Source organism: Cupressus sempervirens, chromosome 10, assembly GCF_028749045.1.
Source record: "Cupressus sempervirens isolate cs-2001-9-10 chromosome 10, ASM2874904v1, whole genome shotgun sequence".
In the NCBI taxonomy this organism is placed as follows: domain Eukaryota; kingdom Viridiplantae; phylum Streptophyta; class Pinopsida; order Cupressales; family Cupressaceae; genus Cupressus; species Cupressus sempervirens.
In genome coordinates, this window is record NC_143127.1 from 638,356,200 (window position 1) to 638,383,943 (window position 27,744).

The 27,744-nt window shown below is 35.5% G+C and overlaps 1 protein-coding gene across 1 annotated transcript; it reads left to right on the forward strand.

Moving 5' to 3' along the window:
* Positions 1-26,810, forward strand: LOC149535447 (26S proteasome regulatory subunit 10B homolog A). The gene is made up of 10 exons (XM_089807166.1): positions 1-328; positions 9,469-9,588; positions 24,463-24,599; positions 24,718-24,879; positions 25,007-25,093; positions 25,203-25,289; positions 25,586-25,723; positions 25,874-26,065; positions 26,207-26,305; positions 26,399-26,810. Exons 1-10 carry the CDS (start codon positions 229-231, stop codon positions 26,471-26,473), a joined length of 1,197 nt encoding a protein of 398 aa, XP_089663292.1. The 5' UTR covers positions 1-228; the 3' UTR covers positions 26,474-26,810.
* Positions 26,811-27,744: the final 934 nt, after the last annotated feature.

Genomic DNA, 27,744 nt, shown 5'->3' on the forward strand with positions numbered 1-27,744 from the left:
ACACCTTCTCTTCCTCTCTTCCCTCACCCCGCCTAGCAAGGTTTGTTTCCTCCTATACCCGATCAGGGCATACGCCGGACGAAAAGTACTGCGAAATTTCTGTATTTGTTTTTTTGCATATCTTCCCTTCGTCAGATCGGGACTTTGAATCCATTGGCCTTCATATCTTATTGTTATTCCTTCTGTGAGGCTTGCTGCAGTAAAAAAAAAAGCAGGGCAAACAAGATAATGGCGGAAACAGATGAAACTACAGCTCGTTTGCAGGCAGTTACTGATTATAGAAAAAAGCTCCTGCAACACAAGGAACTTGACAGCAGAGTTCGCACCGGTATGTGATGAACATAGCATGGGACGCAATATGTTTAGGTTTTGTTCTAGGGTTTCAATTCCATGACCATTGATTGCACTTTTCTTTAGTTTGTAAGACTTTGTCTTTCTGTTTACAATCTTCGTCTTAGATGCTTTGCACAGTTGGTGCCTCTTGCCTTGAAATTCCCCACGAGTAGAGCACGATTCGTGATTTACATGGATGCTTTATTTTTCTTAATTTTGTGGTATAATGAGTTTTAATGGGATTTAAATTTCTTATGGTTTGCTACTTTTGTTCATAAATGCGTATATAGTTGGCTGATTCATTTTATGCAATTGTGGGACGTAATAGTCAGCAGAGATTAGGACTTCTTACTGCATCTGGAAGAAAAGTGCTATTATAACTTTTTATATAGCAATCTGTCGAGTCCTTGCCGTAGATGATATGTAGTTTTCCCCTCTACTATATCTGAGACTTGCAGCGGAGTTATTTCTTATCCGCATTTTACTAATTTCATCGTTTTTATCATAAAATCTGGGGTTGAGAGCGCTGGTCCGAATAAGAAGCTTATTATTTTTATCATCTGAACTCATCCAAATTGACATTGCTTGATAATGTTTGAATATAGTGTTGTTTATTTGTTCAACTTTTTTTACCTTTTTTTAAATGTCTATGAATATTTTTGAATCCCCGTGCTCAACGAGAAACTTAAAATGTTATTTAAATGAGTTTTACGCTCTACATGTTGTTACCGTAGATTCCTTCATTATGTGGGCAAATATTCTAAATCTCTATATTCTGTACTTGTTATGTAAGGACAAGTAGTTGCATTATTGAATGGGCTCAAGTAGCATTTATGAGTCTTCTTTAATGTGGTCTCTGGACTACTTGGGCCACATTATTTCTTTGTAAAGATTAATCATTAATCATCGACTCTTATGTATCCTATCTTTGTTGTGCCACAACCTTGTATATACACTGGATTCTCGGGCACTTATTTCAGTGAGGAGATTTAGACAAGTGTTACATTTCTACAAGTTTCTGCCCATCACTAGCATATGGTACATTACTACTTGTTCTATAGAGGTAGTTGGCAGGATTCACAGCGGTAAGATGTGTTATGTAGGGTTTTAGAAGCCCTTTCAATTTTGGTTTTAAATCCATCAATGCATAAATTGATAGATTGTGCCTAATTTACGGAGTATACATCCATCAAATGATAGATGCTTTGGATAGATATAGATACAAGAAGAGTGGGGAAAAAGATATGTAGGCAGCTGACATAGCTAAGCATCAGTCTCTTTATCAGGATTTTCACAAAAGCTCAGTTTTTGTGTAATGCATGGTTTGATTTTGTTTGAGTGTAAAGATTAAGTGACAATCAAGGATCCAACTCAAAAACTATATCAAGAAATCCATCCCCAATTAGTTAAGCTAAGCTTTATTGTGATAGGTCTACGCATGAAATACAGATACTGATATTGAAGCCATGATAGGTGAGTAGGTGGGACTAATACTTGGTGAAAGTGTAGTGAAAACGTACTTTGTACAAAGCTACTAGGATACTTTGAAGGCCAAGAGTGAATGGCATTGATAGTCTTGTCTAATGGTTATGCTTTAGGGGTTGCAAATTGATAAGCTCCAGATCCATAGCTTGCAATAATGACAAAGGATCCTAACTAGCTAGATTATTCTTTGGAATGAAAGAATAGCCAGTTGCCAAAATTGGAAGTATTATGCGAATCCTAGACCTGCTAAATTGAATGGGTGGAATTTAGTTCTTGGGGTCCATGCAGATGGAAGTAAATCTTGATAATTAAGGCCTGGTTTTTGACTTTGTGTTAGTTTCAATAATGAGCAAACACACCTAAAATAATACAGAAACAAAATTAGAGCCTGTCTTCTAGAAGCTCAATTAGACCCTAGCGTACCATTTCTTTTACAGTTCTTCTGTGAGACACATGGCAACTGTCAGAAAGAGAGAAAGAATTTATTCTGTGAGACACATGGCAACTGTCAGAAAGAAAGAAAGAATTTATCAATATCCCTGAATAATGAAACTGTGATGTCTATGGAACTCAAAAGTATATAGCAACAATAGCAAAAAGGAGTCAAAGCTAATGTCCCCTTTCTGCAATTAAATTTATTAAATTATAAAAATAAATAAATAGTTAATAAATTTTAATGAAAAGTCAAGAGCATGCGATGAAGAGTTGTGACTTCATAAAATGTTTGACTCCTCATCTCTCGTTGGGAGATATATATATATATATATATATATATATATATACACACACACACACAACAAATTGACCACTCCAAGAGGAATCAAGCAGGGTTAATACAAGTCTAAATAGCAGACAGCATTGAACCAAAGAAAAGAGAAAATAAGAATCTATTTAACTTATTGAATGTAGAAAACAAGAGTAGGGTTTTTGCTTTTAGAGAATCTTTTTAACTTGCTGAATTTAGTTGTGAGTTTCAGAATAATCTTGAGAAAGACCATGCCTGACCTGAACTTCTAACAGCCCCTATTGTGTTAAACACGATGTCATGTTAGTTGAGCTGATTTTCCCATCCAGGCACTGCACCATTACATCTTCCCAGTTTGTGATATTTTCTGCAATTCCTATTTGGTATGAATGCATAATCACCCTTAGTCTTCATAAATACTAAGATGGCAGGCATTTTCATTGATCTGTTTCATTATTTCCTATCTCACAAAATAAGATATTGTTACTATACACATGTGCAAATCACCTTCAATCTAAATGGAGGTAAAGATGACATCAGATGTTATTTGTGCAGACAGTTCCCAGAATGAAGACAGCCAGGAATTTTAGGGCAGAATGAGGACCTAATTAAGGTAAATCCCAAAAATGGGACATTATATAAAATTTTAGGTTAAACATATAAAAGAAATAGAGGCTATATCATAAAAGCAAAGCACAAAATTATAAGTTCTTACTATCTAGGGGGGATGGAAGGTGAACCTAATAATATCAGTAAACAGAGTGTTATGTATTACAAACCTTACAAATAATCACAGGACTATCACATGAAAAATTGATGGCAATGGATATTAGGAAATTTGAGATAATTTGCCAATACTTATTTTTGTTATCGATTATGGTTCTGGTGTGGTTTGTATATTGTTTGTGTATAATGACATCAGATGATGTCTCAAGTCTTCCACCACGTTTGATATTGTTAATTATATAATAGTTAAAATTTAATACATTGCAATATATTATATACTTGGTAGCAGTATCATTTTGGACCTATATTCTATTTATAGTATCATTTTGGACCTACATTCTATTTATAGGTTAATTTTGTTATAGTTCAATGGTGGATACAAATTTAAGGCTTCAAAGAATGTGGGAACAGTGCTATAATACAATGGCTGGTGTATAATGAATCCTGCTTTACAACTATTCATTTGCAGGAGATAGAATTGATCTTCCTCATTATAACTTTACTAACGGGAAATACACTCTTATCTGAACCTGCTCCAACTTTGTATTAATTTTGCACAAGAATCAATTGTTTTTGTGCTTAAATGATAGTGATTGCAAGTTCTATAGGCACATAATACTTGTGCATGTGGAGAGATTTTCTTCCACACACACAAGTTAATTCATTATTCTCACTGTCCTTATTCCAAATAAGTTTAATAGAATGTTTGTGACAGATGCCTTTGGTGTGAGGCCAATCAGACTCTGTTGCTGGATTTGAATAAGGAGCAGGATGACATGGCGAAGACTACTATAAAAAAAGGCCTTAGGGTTGTGGGTCGGGGCCTTTTGTTCAAACAATTCCATGTTTTTAATTTTCATTTTTATAAGTAGAAAATGAAGAAACTCGTTAAGACTTCTGAACTGGAAAGATGGGATTTTAAGTGCTCTGAAAACTTTGAATGTTAATTAGAAATCAAGTTGAAGCCCTGCAGATTGTGGTGTATAGCCCCCCAAATTACCAAATCCAGCTACAAAATGCTCTTAGTCCTAAAAAAGGTCTTGTGCAATATGCAAGGTTGCACGGGTATGTGGGTACGGGAACGGGTACGGGTACGCATATTTTTCAAAATAGGGGACGGGGGTACGTGTGTATGCCTATTTTTTCTATATTATTAATATTTTATAGAAAATATAAAAATCAAAATATATGTCATGAGTTATGACATTGAGCATTCAAAACAAGAAATTTGAAATATATATATATGCTATTGCTGAATGTTTAATGTTTAAAGTATTTTTCATAGTAGGGGATGGAGGTACTTGGGTATGTCAAACTTATTTTAAAATTATACTTTTATATTTATAAAAAATCTGAAATTATGAGTCATGACAATGGTTTTTCAAAACAAGAACAGTGATAAAGTTTGCAAATGTAATGTATTGTTTTCAGTTTCAGATTTGCTATATGTTTGAAATAATAATACATGATAAATGCTTAGATGCATAACAAAGAAGGCAGACTTTAAACATGAACAAGAGGATCCTAAATCATATAACAATGACATATTGCAAATGATAAACTTATGACTTGAACAGTGATAAAGTTTGTTGTTAATGAGTATCAAAGTCTCAAACTGATTTGGTATTGAATTAAGTTTGATAAACAACAAGCTAATACAAAAATAAAAAACCAAAATCAGAATCTTTATCAAGGTCCTTAGCTATGATGCTCTCTACCGAGTACCCGGTACGTGGGATACGTGTACCCGGTACTTGGGTACGTGGGTACTTGGTGGGTACGAGTACCCATGCAACCTTGGCAATATGAAACAGAAAGTAATTTTTTTTTCTAAAAATTTGTTCGTAAAATATTCAAACACAGAAAATGCTCTGGCTCCTTCAAAGAAATCTTGTGCAGATGTGAAAAGAAACAAAAAACATCAGTGACCAAAAAATCACCCCAACTACTTGAGTGCTCTGAAAACTTTGAATGTTAATTAGAAATCAAGTTGAAACCCTGCTGATTGTGGTGTATAGCCCCCAAAATTACCAAATCCAGCTACAAAATGCTCTTAGTCCTAAAAAATGTCTTGTGCAATATGAAACAGAAAGTAATTTACAAAAAAAAATGTTCGTAAAATATTCAAACACAGAAAATGCTCTGGCTCCTTAAAAGAAATCTTGTGCAGATGTGAAAAGAAACAAAAAACATCAGTGACCAAAAAATCACCCCAACTACTTGAATACTGGTCAAATACTGGTCAAATTCACAATTTTTGATGATTCAGAATTTCAGATGAATTTATTCTGATTTTATTGCTATTTATGGGAAAAATTCACTAAAACATTGCATTGGTGTAGTCATTTTTTAAATTGTGAACTCACTAAAGCATTGCATTGGTCAAGTTATTGTATAAATTGTGATTTAGCAAAATTGCTGGCTACAGATTTCTTATTTTTAGTTTTGAAAAACTATTGTTAATGTGAAATATAGGCTAGAAAGCATTTGTTAAGCTTGTTGAAAACACATTGTTTGTGAAGATTAATGCTGTTGGGTACTGGGTTGCCATTTTGATTTTTTCCTTCACTGCCCCTGTCTTCATACTGCAGCTTCACAAGTATGTATAAGATATATAAAGTTAGATTCCAATTAATTTAATTTTAGTGAAAAAACGAATGTATAGTTAAAATTTATAATTTTTAGAAACTTCTTTTGAGAGGCGAATTCAAGGAATCTATTATTGAGCTCTTTCCCATAACCAAAAGGATTCATATCAATTATGAAGACGAGGAGGTGAAACCTTCAATACAACTTAATCCAGCATTGCTTGAAGAAGCGAGGGACAATAAAACTACTCAAAGCTGTAAAAGACTTGCAACTGAAAAACAGTAATAATAAACTAAGAAAATGAGTGCCATCCTCTTGAGAACTTCCAGTTTCCTTTAATGGATGAGAAAATAAATTAACAAGCAAGTCAAGATAAACCTAAAAGAAAACTTCCTCAGTCTGCTGATTGCAAGCACTAATAGCATCACTTGTCATACGTTCACCATTCTCAAGTTTTAAAACTAAAGTAAGCCAGTTATATTCCCTATTTACAAGGTTTTCAAAACAAAGAATGCCAATCTTCAAATGAAAATACACCAACTGTATTCACAGATAACCATTCTCATTTTCGAATTAATGACAGCAATAATTGCGATTTCCCTAGGCAACAGATCTAACTGCTATATAGTAACAGCAGTGGGAAATCTGAATGGTAACCTGTATAGTTCAAGGTGTATAACTGGAACCAATTTATAAAAGTTCTAGGTAGAATGATGCCTATCGAGGGAATCTTTTTTTATTGTGAAGTATAACTGGAACCAATTTATAAAAGTTCTAGGTAGAATGATGCCTATCTAGGGAATCTTTTTTATTGTGATATATAAGGAAATATATTTGCGATTTTTTTGGTCAAAATTGCAGTCAAATATTATATGTTAAAATATTTTCCGGAAAATTTTGGGAACCCTGCCAAAGAAAGTTATATCAAAATAACGTGGAAATAATTTTTTTAAAAATCTTATTTATCATGCCAGTGCCTATAAGTTATAACATGTGGACAACACTAATGATTGAAGGGTGACTGTCAGCTCATGAATTGTGGTCTTACTTCTTAGATTAACTTTGTAGTTATAAAAAAACCATGCGAGTCCCTGGGCTTTAAATGAGACCTTGAAATCCTATACTTCTTCGACTTTCACTACACGACTTTGTACATCATTTGCAAAGTTTGAGCAGACATTTGAATCCCCCTATGACCATAAGATGTTTCATACGCATCATATACAAAAATTAAAACAAACTCAAACCCCTCTATACATTCTTGTGCATAGAGCATTTGTAGTCCAATTGTTAAAACTTTGCACAATTACCATAGCGATTCTACAAAAAATGAAAACATCCCTCACCATCGGACATACTTTATTCCTTCTTGCTTTTCCCATTGGGCCGTTGAACTCATAGTCCTCAGGTCCAAACTCTAACTGCTTACCTGGCTTCTTGTCAGAGTCCTTCATCTATACTTCTCCAGTTCTGGTGTCTGCAGAAGGTCCTTGAGTGCTTCCCACCAAATTCACACCTTTTCCTTGCATCCTTCCTTGTCACTTAAGCAACTAGAAAGGGTTGTAGATGTGTTTCCAAATTCCCCACATTTAGCCAGTTGCTATACTGGGCTCAAAATTCCACCCCAGGTTCTGCCATGGCTAGCAATGGTTTCATGCCAAAGCAGCACTCCTCACACATTCCTGCATCAACCATATGACTAATGGGCACTGGAGCTGGGCTTTGTTAGCAGAGGTTTGAAGCTTATAATTACTATTATAATTCTTAACCAAGGAAGTTTTAGTAAAGGCCAAATGCTAGAATATTGTTGCAATATCGACGGGAAGTACTTCTTATAGTACAATTAGACTCGTTCTATTGAATTTTCCTGGCGTATCACTTGTGCCTCTCTTGGTTGACCCACTATGCTTGATTCACAAGTCTTTTTGTTGACATTTGTGTTTTCTATTCATATATGGGTAGAGACATAAAAATGTTAATTCTGTTTGATCTTCAAGATCCCTTTATGGAATCTGCTGCAGCCTGTTATTGATGCAACTAGATTCATGCATAGTTATAAAGGGCCCATTGAGTGATTGATGCATTTGCCATATTATGATGTTGATCTTCATATGGGCAATATAGAATACTGGAGGGAAGTTCAACTCCACCAAGTGCTGTCATACTGTATACTGTTAATCACTAAAAGATGCAATGGGAGTGTGATATTACATAAGGCAAGGAAGCCATATAGGTTTGAGAATAAATCAGCTAAAATTAATACCTATGCCATTACATTTAGGTCTCTCAAAATAATTTTGTATAGGACAATCTGTTTACTGTCATAAACTGTTAATCATTACTTTGTGGATACCAATTAAGAGTATAATAATGGAGAGGCATTGCATTTCAAACATTTCTCCTATCTATGTTTGCAGATTCATCTGCACTGCTTTGCCACACATTACAAGTATATACGATGGATCTATGTATTAACTATTTTGTGGGAACTTACAATCATTTTTTTGGTAATCCATGTACAAGAAAATTGCAGAAAACACAATGATCACTATTTTCTTTGTCTGGTCTTCACGGATTTGCCTTTTTATTCTTACACTGCTTTTTAAATTTGGAGTTTATTGCCATGAATTACAATTCTCAGTCACTATTTTTGTTCCATAAGATGTGAAGCTCTACTGTTTTACATTAGTTTTTATGGTCGAATGAGCTAAACAAAATTGTTCAAGAGTTTGTAGCTTGCATCCTATATTTTCTAGATGGATTTTGTGATTCTTGTCCATGCCTACGCATGGACATATGAATTTAGAAGCTAAATGCCTTAAGCACGCATTGGAGTATAGTGAATGCATGAATGACTCGGCTAGACTAATTGTACGAGGCTTTCAGATTTATTAATATTGCAATCTTTGTCCATTATAAAGTTGCATAAATAAGATGTGAAGCTCTACTGTTTTACATTTGTCTTTATGGTAGAATGAGCTAAACAAAATTCTTCAAGAGTTTGTAGCTTGCATTCTAGATTTTCTAGTTGGATTTTATGATTCTTGTTCTGCCTATGCATGGACATATGAATTTAGACAGCTAAATGCATTAAGCAAGCATTGGAGTATCATTAATGCATGAATGAATCAGCTAGACTAAATGTATGAGGCTTTCACATTTATTAATACTGCAATCTTTGTCCATCATAAAGTTGCACAAAAATGGCATGGAAATGCAAGAAGCTTTTGTTGTGTTTATAATGTTCATTCATCAACAGTTGCTGTTCTGTGGTGTCAACTTATCATTGTTTTTCTTTAAGAAAAAAGAAATCCAACATTTTCAATATAACTTATGATGTATTGTAATATTCTTTTGCATTCCTGCTCAATTGATTGGCACATATTGTATCTTCCATATCATCCATAATATAATACTCAAATTTTGAAAGCTTTCCAGAATAAATAGGAATCTTGGTTCATTGTCTTTACTTTATATGATAGTAGATATTCTGTTGCTCAAATGATTTTCTTTTAGCTTGAAATATCAGCTTAGATCAGTTTGTTCAATTTTTTTAAACTGAAAATCTTGGTAAAAACTATAAAATGCAGTTCGTGAGGCTTTGAGGAATGCAAAGAAGGAATTTGACAAAACTGAAGATGATTTGAAATCTCTGCAGAGTGTTGGCCAAATAATTGGAGAAGTGCTTAGGCCACTTGACAACGAACGCTGTGAGTATTTTCATCCTCCTCAGAATCTCTCTGCTTGTTATGAGAATAGTGATAACTAATTGGCTGTTAGGTCACAGTCAAGTTTTTGTTAGAGTTTAGAAGGTGACAAGTCAGAGAGAATTACAAGATGACTTTTAAAAGTTTGTTTGTGTTCATGGAAACATAATTTTTGCATGTATACCACAACATGGGCAGTGTTTGCACAAACTGATTGGCTACTAGTGCTGTTTTTGAGATACTATCTGGGTGCTTCAATGGGGAAGCTCTTTTTCATGCCACGTTAATTTTGTGTGTAACATGATAAAGTTACTTAGGAATTTAATTATTAGAATTTACCAAATTCATTTTTCCCAAGAATTGTTGTCAAGAAGCTACTAGTCATGTGTAGAAGTATTTCAGTGCAGTAACTTGTTATGTATTTCTGTTGTAATATATTTAGAATGACTGTTGTGTTTGAATAGTGTGTTTATTTATTTCAATGTTAACCTGCATGTGCTGCAATAGTATTTTTAATTTGTGGATGGGTACTTTTTGCCATACATGCCGATTTAACATTCTAGCCCTTGTTGTTGAGTTCTATTCAATTCTTTCAAGGTACACATCATAATAGTCCATTTTCTTTGATCCTATTTTATGAAAGTGTGCCCTAGTCCTTTAGTTTATGTATGTGCTTATTATCTATATGAGTTTCAATATAGCTCTGAGCTTGTTATTTATTCATTTTTGATGTTGTAATAAGTGTGGGATAAATTTGCTGGGTTTTACTGTTCATCATGTCATAAAGTTGGCAGTTTAATGGTATGGATGTGGGTTTAATTGAGGATTTGTCAATTTCCTTGATTTTGGTATGGCTTGGGTATTTGTCCAGTTATAATAATTATAAAAAATGTAAGCAGAGCAAACCAAATTAATCACAATGCACATTAAAAAAATACAGAACACTACTGAAATTGACGATCCGAATTTTAAGTGAGGCATGCCATAAGGTCTATCGCTTTTGATAATGCTGTTTGTTCAAAATAGGAAAATATTAAATACTCAACGGACAGGTTCAAATAAAATAAATATTTGAACGAATTTGTATTGCTCTTTGTTGAGAGTGTCCAATTTAGCAATTGGTTTACTAGAACTAGATGCTGTAGGAGTAACAGCCAAGCCACTCCCTCTGCTCTTCTGTGCAGCTTTTGCTTACAGCTCTTTATGGTTGTTTAATTGTGTGCATGGATTGTAATGTGTTGTAACTGCTTTTCTTAAATTTTTATCTTGTTTTTTTGTAGTATTATTATGAAAGTTCAGCTCTACCTGGGTGCTTGGCACGTGTAACATTTCTGTAGCTGGGAGTTGCCTTGTCTGGCCCTGTGATAATGGAGCAACCTGATAGGTACATTCTAGGTACTTTGACAAGTATTAGTGCCAAATTATTCTGGCATGGATTATGGGGGTCTTCACTGCAGTACTTTGTAATGTAGAGTCAAAGTTTGACATGGAGATTTTAGTAGTATCCCGCAACATGCAAAGTGGCATTTGCCTTGCCCCTCTTCGTGTGGTCTGTGTCCCAATTTAAAAGGTAGCCATATGTTTGTTAGGACTAGGGAACTAGGACTTGATCATCGTTGGAGTCCTAATTGTAGATGAATTATTTGATATATGTATAAAATATATTAAACAATGTGCTCACATGGAAATTTGTGCTCCATTTAGATGGAATCTTACAATTCCATTTTTGGTGCTTTGTATTATGTAACAGTTGTAAGAAGACATTAGATAGGGAGTTAGTAGGTGGACTATGACTAACATTTAGATCAGCAATTTATAGCTTCAATTGTAAGAGGTAGCTAAAAGATACCATGCACCCCTATGTGGCACTTCGGAGTTAAATTGGACACTTTTAGTTGTAAGTGTGAATTAACTATTTTCCAAGTTGGGAGGAGTTAACTCTTGTATGAAGTGCATGAATTGGACATGGACCATTTGCGATTTGTAAGATATTATTGCACCCACATGGAGCATTTGGAAGTTATATTGCACCCCTTTGTATATACGAGTCAATCAGTCAATTGGGGAGATACTTTCTATGTTGCAAGGAGACACTTTTGGAGGTGGGTGCAGAAGGATTTGTCAATTTCCTCGATTTTGGTATGGCTTGGGTATGTGTCCAGTTATAATAATTATAAAAAATGTAAGCATAGCAAACCAAATTAATCACAATGCACATTAAAAAAATACAGAACACTACTGAAATTGATGATCCAAATTTTAAGTGAGGCATGCCATAAGGTCTATCGCTTTTGATAATGCTGTTTGTTCAAAATAGGAAAATATTAAATACTCGACGGACAGGTTCAAATAAAATAAATATTTGAACGAATTTGTATTGCTCTTTGTTGAGAGTGTCCAATTTAGCAATTGGTTTACTAGAACTAGATGCTGTAGAAGTAACAGCCAAGCCACTCCCTCTGCTCTTCTGTGCAGCTTTTGGTTACAGTTCTTCATGTTTGTTTAATTGTGTGCATGGATTGTAATGTGTTGTAACTGCTTTTCTTAAATTTTTATCTTGTTTTTTTGTAGTATTATTATGAAAGTTCAGCTCTACCTGGGTGCTTGGCACGTGTAACATTTCTGTAGCTGGGAGTTGCCTTATCTGGCCCTGTGATAATGGAGCAACCTGATAGGTACATTCCAGGTACTTTGACAAGTATTAGTGCCAAATTATTCTGGCATGGATTATGGGGGTCTTCAGTGCAGTACTTTGTAATGTAGTCAAAGTTTGACATGGAGATTTTAGTAGTGTCCTGCAACATGCAAAGTGGCATTTGCCTTGCCCCTCTTCGTGTGGTCTGTGACCCAATTTAAAAGGTAGCCATATTTTTGTTAGGACTAGGGAACTAGGACTTGATCGTCGTCTGAGTCCTAATTGTAGATGAATTATTTGATATATGTATAAAATATAGTAAACAATGTGCTCACATGGAAATTCATGCTCCATTTAGATGGAATCTTACAATTCCATTTTTGGTGCTTTGTATTATGTAACAGTTGTAAGAAGACATTAGATAGGGAGTTAGTAGGTGGACTATGACTAGCATTTAGATCAGCAATTTACAGCTTCAATTGTAAGAGGTAGCTAAAAGATACTATGCACCCCTACGTGGCACTTCGGAGTTACATTGGACCCCGTTAGTTGTAAGTGTGAACTAACTACTTTCCAAGTTGGGAGGAGTTAACTCTCGTATGAAGTGCATGAATTGGACATGGACCATTTGCAATTTGTAAGATATTATTGCACCCACATGGAGCGTTTGGGAGTTATATTGCACCCCTTTGCATATACGAGTCATTTAGTCAATTGGGGAGATACTTTCTATTTTGCAAGGAGACACTTTTGAAGGTGGGTGCATAAATTGTAGTTGGACCCAGCTAGTGTGTTATAGTTCGGAAAATCAGAGTTTCTTTGGCCTTCTTTCTCCTATATATTGAAGGCTTGAGATGAAATATGTTCAGTTTTATTCAGGGCATGTTGCTTGGATTCCTCTATTTTCAGACAGTAAATCTTTTGTGAAAAATGAAGTATCTGCTATTTTATTGGAAGACTTGTTGCTGGATAATACCTGGTTCTGTGCTTTTTAATTATTAATCTGTTTGTGTATTGTTCTCCTAATTGGATTAGGTAGGAGTTTTACAGACTTTCTTTCACCTTTGAGTGCAACATGTCTGTTCGAGCATCCTTCTTCTGGTCTACTGCCTCATAATACATGATTATATTATTTAATTACTTGTCAAGTTTTTGATGACTTCACCAATATGTCTGTTCGAGCATCCTTCTTCTGGTCTACTGCCTGATAATACATGATTATATTATTTAATTACTTGTCAAGTTTTCGATAACTTCACCAATGCAAAATATTATAAGTTTTTTTAAGTGGCTGAGTGCTTTTGGGAATCTAGTTCTACACTCGACTGTTGAATCCTTCCAATTTTATTGTATATATTTTCCACAATTGCTGCCAAGCTGGTGGAGAGAGTATCTCCTCTTTGTAGCTAATGACCTTAGCGTCAGGGTTGTCTATGTTACAGTTAAAGACAAAACATTCCCATGCTATACTAGATGATGAAACTTGCTTTTGGAAAAATTTAGAATATTTCAGGTCAATATTTCAAAACAGAGAGTAGACATTTTTATTCTAAAGCTTGTTTTATCATATGCTACAGTTGCTCTGCATGTATAACTCATTATCTTCTTATTTGCATTCAAGTGACATTTGTCTCCAGGCATAGCATCTGAAACCACCAAAAAGTGTGGTGATTGTGATGAATTGCAAACTAGCTTCAGTGTCATATTTGACTGTAAAAATCATTAGTTTTTTCCCTTGACATGGCTGGCATGATATTTTGCTGTTATTTAACTAAGGATTACAAAATGGGAAAAAAAAAACCTGGAATAAACATGTTTGAATTGTGATTAATTGAGTTTGATAGATTTATTGACATTTTTCACTTTTTATTGGCGAATTGGCTGATATTTTTAGCAGAAAATAGATTTAAAAAAAAACTCTTTGATCTTTCTAGTTTTTTCCGGTGAAACCTGGGGACTTGTATGGATACTTACTATTTTTAGTAAGTAAACAGAGCTCAGAATTCTTGGTATATCAATGTTGGTTTGGAAGTTTCTCGTCGAGAGCTTTCCAACGAGCTATTGCACGTGCTTATTTGGGTTCATTTGGTCAGTTATTTTGAGGCCTGATGATTATATGGTTTACTAACTAAGTGACTTTTAAAGTTCATTTAACTTGTCACTTTATTTTAAAAAGGTACTATGTTCATTTAAGTGAGTAAAGGACAAAAAATGTGCTTTATCCCACATTGCTTAAAAGAGTGTGCATCACATTGGGAAAAGTGATAAAGGTACAACAGGGTCCACACGGGGAGTTATGAAGATTATAATATTTAAAACAAATATTAATCTGGGAACTGGAAATAGTTACTTGTTATCTCTTCAAGGACGCAAACCCTTGAAGACGCTTTGGAGGTTGGACGCAAACCTAGCCTTCCCGCAGGTTTTATCTACATTTGCCAATCTGATTGTTATTTCTTTTTATAAGATTGGATTACTTGGATTGTTGCATGTTATTGTATTGCTGTTATATAATACAGTAACGTATTTTGGTAGATTGTTGTGTTAATTCCTGGTTTATGTATGTACTTCCGAATATTGGAGGAATAAAACAAACTTTTTTGAGTTTTTTTGTATGCAAATCTGCGGGTTGCAAATCAATTAAAGTTTTGGAATTTATATCAAATATTGGCTTTCTGTTCGGTTTTAAATCTGCACATTTATACCAAGGGTTTTTAGTAAAATATTCGGAAAGGGATATTACAGTGGTATCAGAGCGAAGAGTCCTGCCATCCTGTGGAATCACACAACACAAAATTTTATGAAGTCAAATATCAGTTCTCACTGTTTGCATAAATGTGATTGGAAATACCAAGGATGAAAACCCTTGGAATGTGTGTGCAAGGAGCCTGGACGTAGCCCCAACTCCATTCAGTAATGTTAGTTACATTTTGCAAGATTTCCAACAGTGGCAGATTTCTAAGTTCCTAGTATCTTGAGCTTCTGCGGTTTTAGGAGTTACAGGTATTGGGAAGCTCACGTGGGTAGTACTTTATTATTTCAAGCATGCCTCAAGATCATTATAGAGGAGAAACCCAGCTTGAGAAGGTAGAGTTTATTGACACCATGAGTACCAACGGCTAGTATAAGCATTGGGAGAGCAAGCCAAGTTTGGGTAACTGGAACGTGCAGAATGGACGAGTAATACCCAACATACTCTGTAAAAACATAACCAGTAGGTTGTGGAACTAGTAAGTAGTCGACATCCAGTCCATGGAGCTGAGTGAGCCAACCCTTCCTAGCATCATGCCAAACAGCCAAGACACTAGTTTGGTCAGGTGGACAATTGCGGATTTATTCCTGTGAGGAATTTCAGTTCGGGTGCACTCAGCAGTGGATGGAAGCAATTACTTTTGCCAAGACTGTGGTTGCCTGCATTACCTATCCGCAGGTCTGTATGTGACACAGATTTACCTAGTAAAGCTAGGACTTTGTCGTGGATGCTCATGTGACTTGGCCAAAGTTACAAGAATCAGAATCATATCGGAATCGGCACGGCCGAATTGAATCGTGAATCGGCAAATTTGAATAAACCCTTTAAATGTAGAGATTTTAACAATTTAAGACTTAAACACACTATAACATCATCAAATAGAAGTTAAAACTTAACATACATAAACATGGAAGTTTGTGTTTACTGCATGGGGTAAAGAGTTCTTATAAGATAGCTGCCTTAGTTATTATAAGACAGGTTCACATCCAACACCTACTCCAAGTGCTTCAAAGTGTATCACCCCTCTCGAAAGGCTTGCTCTGTTGTTCTCTCCACCACAGACACTCCATGCCTGCAATAGCTTCAGGTCTCATCAACTGGTGAGACTTCCCACGACTGATAATCGCAGCGACTGGGGGTCTAGGGGGCAATGCCCGCCCCCACGGGGTCTATGCGCGCTCGTTGTCGCGATACAGGGTGTGGGGTCGAGGGGCAACGCCTCTGCTGCCAAGACCAAATTAGCACTTCGAAACCCACACAAAATTGCATGGAACACAGTATTTTTGTGATTTTTTTCTGATCCCACACTCTTTCTGGGAATTGCTGATGTTTTACTACCTGATTATGTCTTTACCTTCCCTTGGGCATCGTCCGTTATGCATTCTAAACATTTTTTATTTGTCATCGTTTTTTTTATAAAAAAAACCTATGGTTCTTTTCTCTTCTTCTCTCTCACTTTTCCTCTCTTCTACTCATGCTTAACAATTAGAAGGCCCTTTAGGGTTATAACAAAGAGGAAAGGTAAAAAAGAAAGCAAAAAAAGAAGTGATTTTTTAATTATTTCCAACTAAACATAGCAAAAAAAATAATGATTTTTTATTATTTCCAACTAAACATGCTTGCTACCGCCAGCCGATTCACGTCGATTCATGTGGCCGATTTTGGTGATTTTTGGAGTGAATCGCCGATACTGGCGATTTAGGCAATTCAGCCGATGAAATTGCTGATCACGATTTCTGACACCAAAAAAATCGGGGTGCATGAATTTGATCGCCGAATCGGTGATTCACGCAATTTCAACGCGATTCTCGGAACTATGGACTTGGCATAACGTGGCGACCCACTTCCACTATTTTTGTCCATCGTTACATTCTTCTCCTTGGGAGTTACATTGTAACCTAGTGGTCACGTTGGCATGCTTTCTCCTGTAACATCTCCTCTCTACATATGTTGAGGATGGTATTTGAAGCAACAGGAGAATAGTAGGAGGATTCATTCATTCATTCAACAAGTTGTTTGAGCAAGGCTGGGCATAGGAAAGGAACCTAAATTAAAGAATTGGAGATGCTTAGGTGCTAGTAAATATCATAAGGAGGATCGAAATTGTTATAGCTTAGTTTGGTTTTAATGTGGGTGAATTTTGGAGTTGGAACGCATTGACCAACCGCATTGGATTCCTTATTAGCGAGAGCCAACACAGTTGCTTAGTGCAGATGTTGTTTTGCATGAACGAATGGTGAATACTCTACCGTGGGTGATATTGAGCGGGTGCACATAGCAACTGTCGTGTTATAAGTAGTTGGGTGAATTCCAATATCAATCACGCGACTTCTCAAGTCATTGAATGAGTATTTTACATCCTATAGGACCAGTTGGATTAGTATTAGTGATTCTTGACATTTGATTAGTTGTGTTGCATCGGATATTTTGGCGTATATAGAAACTCTCATCACACACATGCATGCATGGAGGTAAATTTGGATGCTTATCTGGTGATCTGTTCCAGTATGGAGGAGTTACAAATCAAGTATGATATAAATTACTGGAATTTGAACCTCTAATATAGAAACCTTATACAATTGTATATTTTTAATTGGCAGGAGCTTTGCAATTGCAGCCTGGAACTTCTAATAGAGAAACCTTATACAATTGTATATTTTTAATTGGCAGGAGCTTTGCAATTGCAGCCTGATTTAGGATGGATGAAGCGTTTGGAGCAAATACTTGGTTGGAAGCATGAGCGCAATTTGCATGCTATTTATTGTCTCCATCCAACCTTGGGTTGTAAGCCAACTGTTTGACCAATTACCCAGTTACAGATTAGAACTCTGTGATTAGAATTGACCAAGTATTATTACAGTGGTCAGTTGGGAGTCTAAGTTTGGAATAAGGAATGAGTAGACTTTAAAGCAGCAAGATCATAAATTTTTGTTGGTCGATTCAGTTCTTATACGCTTCCAGACGAGATTCCAACACCCAACATAGTTGGGCCATAACAATAGTGACTGTTGAGATGAATGTTATCTGCAAGTTCTATTTCATATAAAATGTGATTAACACATCAAGATAGACAGTTGCAAGTTCACCAGTTACCATGGTCTTGAACTATTTAATCAGAACAGTTGGAGATCATTACAGCATTTGAATCGATAAGTAGTGGTATTGGGATAACTATTTGAGAAGCAGAGTTGAAGATTCCACTTACAACAGATACGCAAATATAGTAGCTTGGCATGTTGGAAAGATATATCCGTAATGATGAAAGAAGTGAAGAGCCCAGGGCAATTCTAAGATCCTTATGAATGTATAAGTGAAGTAAGGAGACTGTACGATGATTATAACAAATTCTCGTCAAAGTTTCAAAAAGAATTTCCTTTCATTAATTATGTGGACTTTCAGCTAGAGCTGCAAAACAAGACGGATATGATAAGAAACAAATACTATGAATTGGCTTGAGATCTCCTTGCAGAGGACAATTACACAAATTTGCATAGGGCAGATATCAATCAACTTGATAGTAGTACTAATAATGGCACAAGTATACTAGCAGGTAATTGGGAGACAAAAGTATCTTATGAAGTTGTTTACACTAATCCTTTTGATGAGCATATTGATGGCCCAGGTAGAAGAGTTGACCAAACCGCCAACGTTGGCAACTCCCTATCTTATTTAGACATGGAAAACACCAACATCTTATTTGGTGACATGGAAATCAACTAGGATGAATTTTATGGTGATGCTAGGCTAGAAATTATGTCAAACTTTGAGGAGGAGCAAATGGACCACAATGTTGGCAGGACAGATGATCTGGCTCACGTTGAGTTAGAGGATATATTTGAAAATGTTGTTTCCCTAGGTGATGAAAATTCAAAAAGTTCTATGGAGAACAACCCACTTGTGTTCGAAGCAGATGATCAAAAACCTTTATCACTCTTCGAGTTATTGGATATGCTTTTGGTCAAAGAGGACAAGATTGTCCAAGTGTTGACGAGGATGGATGATTCTTCTAATTTGATTGAGGATCTTATGCGGAAGATTGTGATAGAAGAGAGGCAAGGGAATGTATGTGGTGTCACAAGTCCTCTTTTACATACTATTTTTGAAATTTTGAAAATGATGAAATATGAGTACTTGCAACTATTAATGGATAGAGATCTAGCAATAAAATTTGGGAGGGACAAGAAGAGTGAGGTAGATGCGCTATACCTTTAATTGAGCTTAACACATTACTCCATCCACAATGCTGAAAATCAAACGAGTGGGGGAGCCACTTATGAAGAAGATAACCGTGGTTCAAGGGCACAAGAAATCTCACAAATCATTGAAGAAATTCATAAAGTGGCTAGATGTGAAAGCAAACAATGTAAGTCAATCACATGTTCCTCGTCTGAGACTTTCTATGATGAGAAAAATTCTAGGGATCAACAAATTGATTAGTCTGGAAATTCTGATTTTTATGACAGCAGCGGTACATCATCACATGAGCACGTGGTTAGTGATAGAACAAGTGAGGGTAATTCAAAGATTTCATTTAATGGTGAACCATCTTTTTACAAAGACTTTGACATAAGCAAGGCTACTTATTGTGGAGTAGGGAGTTCAGATTTATCCTTAGCATGCTCTAAGGGATTTTTCAGCTTACCCAGAGATTTATTGGTCAACTCTTATGAGATGGCCACGACCTACTTGTTGATTGTTGATTTTTCTTGTTGGTATATTCCGACTATTAGTGATTTGCCTGTGTATGTTAGTAGTACATTCGCTGATTCTATTTGGCCTTTAGGAGTCAATGAGTTATTTGCAGATGAGTGGGGAGAACATGCACTACCCTACGTTCCACATGAGGTGTCTACATTTTTTATCCAGCAGTATATTGAAGACAATGTGAGCATTCATGATGTTGGTGATTCACCAACCACTCCTTCCTTTATCCAGGATCATGTTGATTGGATGTTCAAGAATTCAAGTGTTAGTAGTATTTTTCATTTGGCGGATTATGCTGTGTTGTTACACAGTCACAGGATTATGATCTGTGTGTTTCAACCTTCTGACACATCAGAGTTGTAGAGATTAGGATTACTTCGTTTTCACCGGGGTGATATGGTGGTGGAGTCAGATTAGTCGGATCTGTCATTGTTATCAGTATAGTTATTGCAGGAATGGTAGTGGTATAGTGGTATAGATATTACAGGAGCTGGTCAATGATATCTTAGAGAGCGCACAGGTTCTCAATTGGGATCCATGGGGAGCATCCCTATGTATTACCTTTTATTGGAGAGCTAGGAGGAGAGTTTGGTTGTTATCATCTTGGGGTGGATATTGGTATATTGGCGAGCTCCCATCATCACTTGATAGTAGAGACTTGTAGGGTCATGGAGTGAGGCATTCATTTTGACTGAGGGTATTGGTACATAGGGCAGCAACACATGGCAGTTGGTGTCCCTTAATGGTGAGCCTTGGGATCCTGGCATTCATTTATTTGGCACATCGATTCCTATTGTACTGTTTCACCATTTTGAGTTTGGGAAGATGCATGCTGGGGTACATGGGCTAAGGTGTAGAACCTCTTTTTAGAGGCAAGTATGGGATCCTGGCATTTGGCTTTTGTAGGTATGAGTGGATTGCTTGAGGGCAAGCAATCTTTGAGAAGTGAGGCATTGTAATGTCCCCTTTTTCTGGGACATTATAATTTGGTGTTGCCGACTCACTTCGCCTTGGTTTCAAGGGTGAAAAGAGTTCCTTATGGGTTCAGTTTGAGATTTGGCCTAGACATTTCTAGTTTCAGATCCATTAGAGCAGTTTTGGCAGGTTGTCTAGATACTTACTATTTTTAGTAAGTAAACAAAGCTCAGAATTCTTGGTATCTTAGTGTTGGTTTGGATGTGTCTCGCTGAGAGCTTTCCAACGAGCTATTGCACATGCTTATTGGGGTTCATTTGGTCAGTTATTTTGATGCCTAATGATTATATGGTTTACTGACTAAGTGACTTTTAAATTATTTTAAAAAGATACTATGTTCACTTAAGTGACTAGAGGATAAAAAAGGTGCTTTATCCCACATTGCTTAAAAGAGTGTGCATCACATTGGAAAAAGTGATAAAGGTACAACAGGGTCCACATGGGAAGATATGAAGATTATAATATTTAAAACAAATATTAATTTGGGCACTAGAAACAGTTACTGGTTATTGCTTCGAGGATGCAAACGCTTGAAGAAGCTTTGGAGGTTGGACGCAAAATTATAGCCTTCGTACGGGTTTTATCCACATTTGCCAATTTGATTGTTATTTCTATTTATAAGATTAGATTTCTTGGATTGTTGCATGTTATCATATTACTGTTATATAATACAGTAACATATTTTGGCAGATTGTTGTGTTAATTCCTGGTTTATGTATGTACTTCTGAATATTGGAGGAATAAAACAAACTTTTTTGAGTTTTTTTGTATGCAAATCTGCGGGTTGCAAATCAATTAAAGCTCTGGAATTTATATCAAATATTGGCTTTTTGTTTGGTTTTAAATCTGCACCTTTATATCAAGGGTTTTTAGTAAAATATCCGGAAAGGGATATTACATCCTGCACCAGGTTCTTGGAGTATCTAAGTACCCCTACCTCTGCAACTGTGTTGCCGCTGGGATGGGTACTTGAATTTGATTTTTTAATGTTACTATTCGATATGTATTGTGTTGAATGTTGAATGGTTTTGGTTCATGTTGCAATTTGCTATGTTTTAAGTATTTCAGTTTGGTATGTTATACTGAAACATCATTTCATAACTAGCATTTTGAGTTCTATATGCATAGTATACAACCCTTTGCCCCCCTGATATGCCCTCACCTTCCTGGAATTTAGGTGCTTTGTCTTCCTGTCCCGGCTTAGTTACCTGTTCAAGTTTGAAGAACTGATTTGCTGGTATGGCAAAGTTTTGGAAAGGGATTTGGGTTCATTCGTACAAAAACATGTAAAAGTTATATATATATACATATATATGAAGCCTAGAAGTATATGTTAAAATTAAAATGTCACAGTATCATACATTCATATGATTTAATCATTTAAACAACAAAAAAGCCATAAGCATAATCTTTAAACTTGTAATCATGGCATCATGATTTGTGATCAAACCATCATATATTTGAAGTTCAACATCAAATATTCAGAACAGTAAAATTAAATCATGATTCATGAATCATAACAAGTAGTTCAATTATCATTGTTTCAAGTTCAAGTTTCAGCTAATGGATTAAAAATCTATTAATATTCATCTTCTTCATCTTCTCCTCCTCCTGTTTCTTTGGCATTTGTTGACTCAGCAACAGAGCTAAGGGCAAGCTATTTGCTCTTGCTCAAGACAAAATGACCTATTTGCACACCACAAATGAGTGTTAGAAGCCAACATAAATTATTTACGTTCACTTTTTAGGGTTTAGGAACTTCAAAAATTATTAAATGTCCAGAAAAATGACTTAAACGCCATCCGTGGGGCCTAGTTTGATGCGGTTTGCTGCAAATTTGATCTGTTTGCAACCAATTCACCTGTATTTGTTTTTACTCATGACTGGTTCGAATCATGTTGCCAAAAATTGAACCTTGGTTGAATTTTTGGTGAATTGGACCTGAACCCTGTCCTGGTCCGGAGGCCATACCAGCGAACCAGGATAACTAAGCGTCTCGGAAGCTGTCTTGACATACCCAAGTGAACTAGTGTTATACTAGTTTTTTTCTTAAGAACATTGATCCTAGTCCCTGTTTTTTTGTTCCTCCAGAAACCCTATACAATTACCCAATTTCTTTCTGATTAAATCTGTCTTTTGGGTTCTCGATTACTTATTTTGCTCCAATGTGTCCCAAGCTTGATGTTTGTTTTCCAACTTATCAGAGTTTTTGATTGAAAGAGAAGTGTTGGCTTCTGTGCATCTCAAACTTGGTTTTCTCAGGCTAGTGAAATCTTTGGATGGGCGGTATCTGAATTAATGTTAGGAGTGACATAGTAGTTTTCAAATCATAGGAATGAATTTGTTTGAACCGAGGACAACCCATCAGGCAAAAGGAGTTATTACAGTTGGTTCAGTTGAGTCAAGGAGCTTGATCAGCAGGGTCCCCTGGAATAGGCCTTGCCATTGATATTGCACAAGTAGTTATGCAAAAGAGAATAACAAAGATCAAGTTTTGAAGGAAAAATAGATAGTTGAAGAAAAAACAAATGGTCCAATGAACCTTTTAAATTTTAAGCTTTGCCATGTAACATTTTCCATTTATTATTACTTCCAAAGAACAACTGAAGTGTAATTATGTCCTATAGATACACGTTTTTTTTCCATAATAGAGCAATATATATTCCATGCTTAATCTCTCGTTTTATTTTATGTACTGGTGTGTATGGGTAGTTTATTTTCCTTTGAAGGTGACAATGTTCATAGACAAACATACTAGCATACTGGTTTATTACTTAATAGTTTCCATAAATTTAATCTCTAATTTTATTTTATGTACTGGTGTGTATGGGTAGTTTATATCTTCCTTTGAAGGTGACAAAGTTCATAGACAAACACACTAGCATACTGGTTTATTACTTACAGTTTCCTTAAATTTGTACTCGGTTTGCTGTCATGATTTAAAATGGTTAGACTCAGAAAGTTGGTCATTCACCATTAGATAGTTTTTCCTCGATTGTCATTTTTTGTCTCAATAGTCCTGACATTTACATATTTGACGTGCAATCAACTGTTTAAATAGTTTTGGAAAGGTGGCTGGATGATATAGTATAGTAAGTATATGTTTTAACATGGGTATAATCTGAAAAGTAATTGAGGTCCACTAGATAGTTTTTCCTTGATTGCTTAATATCAATATCACACATTCAGTATCCATGATATTTACAAATTTGACATGCAATCAAATGCACAATTATTGTTGGAAAGGTGACCGAATGATATGATATTGTAAAAATGACATCTTTTGGCATGGCTACGGTTGGAAAATTAATCAAGGACCATTAGATAGTTATTTCTTTATTACTTTGCATCAATATCATACATTCTTCTATATGATATTTACATGTTCAACAGGCAATCAAATGCATAAATGTAGTTGGAAATGTGACTAAAAGATATAATTTAATAAATATGCTCTCATATTTATTTTCCAGGTTCCTTGTCGCCCATTTGGAGATATCCTCATCTCTTGCTCCTATCCTTGATCCTTGTTATTTCCATTTTGAAATATTGTTCCCATAATTTTTAGTGTACTTAAAAAAATCCCCTTCAAACATTCTTACATTTCTCAGATTTTCCCAATAGGGGAATGTGGATGTGGTAGGAACATACTTTATTTCACTGTCCTAATAAATGTATCACCTATGAATCTATGATTCTATCTCCAGTGGATGTTTGATTTTGAACAAATTAATATTTAACTGTTCATGCTTGTACTATTGAAGTAAATTAGTTTTTCTAATTTTGCGATTATGAATTTTTCTTTGTACAGTAATTGTGAAAGCTAGCAGTGGACCAAGATATGTTGTTGGGTGCCGGAATAAGGTAGATAAAGATAAGCTCACTGCAGGCACACGTGTTGTTCTTGACATGACAACACTTACAATAATGAGGGCTCTTCCTCGTGAGGTACCTAGCATTAGAATCTCACATCAGCAAGCTGTTAATGAGCACAAAATATATTAGAATCTTTGAAGGGATTTTCAGGAAAAAGGCTAATCATTTTGTTTGTGTATATTGGATGCAGGTGGACCCTGTTGTTTATAATATGCTTCATGAGGATCCTGGCAACGTGAGCTACTCAGCAGTAGGAGGGTTAGCAGATCAAATCAGGGAGCTGAGAGAGTCTATTGAACTTCCTTTGATGAATCCTGAACTCTTTCTTAGGGTTGGAATCAAACCTCCCAAGGTAAAATTTGTGTAGGGTGCAAATCAATCATGGTAATTAATTGTTTAAGTGAAGTTCAACTTGCATGTTTTATTTATTCTTGTTGGAATTCTTTCATAGAGGTTGATTGTTTTTTCTCCAATTTCAGGGAGTACTTCTATATGGCCCTCCTGGAACGGGAAAGACACTATTAGCAAGAGCTATTGCTAGTAACATTGATGCCAATTTCCTTAAGGTTGTAGCTTAGCTTTTTTGATATCCATCTTACTTTTATGCAATCCAACTTTCTTATTTCTTGTAGCTGAGGTTTGATTTATGCCTTCTTTTTATAATACTATTTTCAGGTGGTTTCAAGTGCTATAATAGATAAATATATTGGTGAAAGTGCAAGGTTGATTAGGGAGATGTTTGGTTATGCACGGGATCACCAGGTATGACTTCTTATTCATTTGAACATCAAAAAACTAATTTTTGGTGTTTGTTAATATAATTACAAATGCAAATATTTTATTTACATATAATAATAGTTTATTTTTTATTTCAAAACATTTTGTATGTTGAATTATTAGCTCATCACATCTAAGAATTTGAAGGTATTAACATTAAAAAGTATTTCTCTATATGCCTGCAACCCTATTCCTTCTAGTAATTGCATTGCAATCTACTAACAAGTATTCTGATTAATATAAATGAAATGATAAATGTTATAATGGGGGCTTTGTTGCAGCCATGCATCATATTTATGGATGAAATTGATGCAATCGGTGGACGCCGTTTTAGTGAAGGAACAAGTGCCGATCGAGAAATTCAAAGAACTTTAATGGAATTGCTTAACCAACTAGACGGTTTTGATCAATTAGGAAAGGTATTGCGTTTTAAGGTGCTCAAGCTGCTGTAATTGTCAATCAACTGCATTAAACAAGAAACTATGTTATTTAACTTATTTAAGATTCTTCAAGGTAGTGTATTTTTCATTGTCACCTGAAAATCTTGTTAATTTTAACATTAAATGTAGGTAAAAATGATCATGGCAACAAATCGTCCTGATGTTCTGGACCCAGCCCTGCTTAGACCTGGCCGTTTGGATAGAAAGATTGAGATACCACTTCCAAATGAACAAGCAAGAATGGAAGTACTGAAAATACATGCTGCAGGGATTGCAAAACACGGAGACATAGATTATGAAGCTGTTGTAAAGCTTGCGGAGGTCTTGTTCTGTTTCTTTAATAATTTGAAATTTATCCAAAATATTTGAGTTTTTATCCTGTACTACACTGTTATGTTCTGGAGTTGGTAATTGTTGTTTGATTGATTACTGTAGAACTGAGATTATTTCAACTTTTATCAGGGCTTCAATGGAGCAGATCTTCGCAACATTTGTACAGAAGCTGGTATGGCAGCCATCCGTGCAGAGCGTGATTATGTAATCCAAGAAGATTTTATGAAGGCGAGTTCTCTTTTCCTTTCTGTTTAGCATTTTATAAAATTGGAGTTGCTTGTGCTCTCTGGCCTGTAACTTGTACTTATCTTTGCCATTCAGGCTGTTCGCAAGTTGAATGAAGCAAAGAAACTGGAGTCAAGTTCACACTATAATGCAGACTTTGGAAAAGACTAGAAAAATGTTGTAAAGATAGCAAGCAGACAAGACTGTGACTGCAAACTTCTGTCCATACAGGGCATTTTACCTTTCAACTCGATCAGTTTTCATGACAACGGATGGATTACAGGATGTTGTGCCTGTTTATGTTTTATGATCTTTTGTTGCCCTCTTCTAATGCTAATTCTTTGCATGTTCTACAAAATTTCAATGTGGAAAAATATGCAGACGCTGCTGCTTTTTCTTGGCAGAATGTCAACCATTGCAATATGCTGGCTTCTGGTTCAAACAACCGTTTATGTAATCCAGATCAGAGGGAATTATTTTACTTAAATTTATTGGATTATTATCAGCATTTTGGTCCCAATCAAAGTTTAAATATTCGAGGGAACCTGTATTTAAGAAATAAGTTTAACTTGCATTATTTGAAATATCGTTTTATGATGTTTTTCAATACATTTACATGTATTGTTTAGCTTAAAGCAAGTCTTTTGTTTGGGTATTCATATTTTCCTTCCCCTTCTAGCTATCAGGCATTGATGAATTAACTTGCATAACATATACTAAGCTCATAGGCCTCAGGTTACTGTCAGCTAAATGCATTTTTCTGGGCAACATGTTGCATATTTGCTTAAAACCTCTTTAAACATTGTAAAAGTTTTTGGGTTTTCATGACTTCGTAAATTCTGGTCCTCTGGTCTGCTTGAGACAATACTAGAACAGAAATATGGTTCGGCAAGATTCAATTTTTTGCAAGCTGGTATTGAAGCTTTTCCATAGTTTTTAATACATAAATATCACGAGAAAGTTCCTTGTGATATTGTACGTAATTGGAAATTTTTAAGCTTAGAATGTCTGAGCTATATCTGTTGTTTTTGTTTGCATGGTTCAAGTGGTCCACAAGCCATGACCCAGTGATTCCCAAGACTTAAAATACAAAGGCTGACTATTTTTACCATCCAATTGTACACAGTAAAAATCATAATACTTGCAATCCTGTTAAATATTTTCTTATTATGAAGTCATTTCTGTCAATATGATGCTTGCTCATATGCCAGTACCATCCGATATAATGTAATAGTAAATAATAATGTCAGTGCAGACGGTGAAAGTCCCAAGTTGCTAGCTAGGCACTAATCTCATAGCCAATTTTATTATTTTGAAGGAGCCAGATAAACTTTTCCTTTGATACTTTGTTCTACTACCCTGTCAAACTCAAGAGAACCTGCGACCTGTCACAACTCATATTCTATTCCCCCGAATTTTTAATCATTTTATTGCCATGAGGA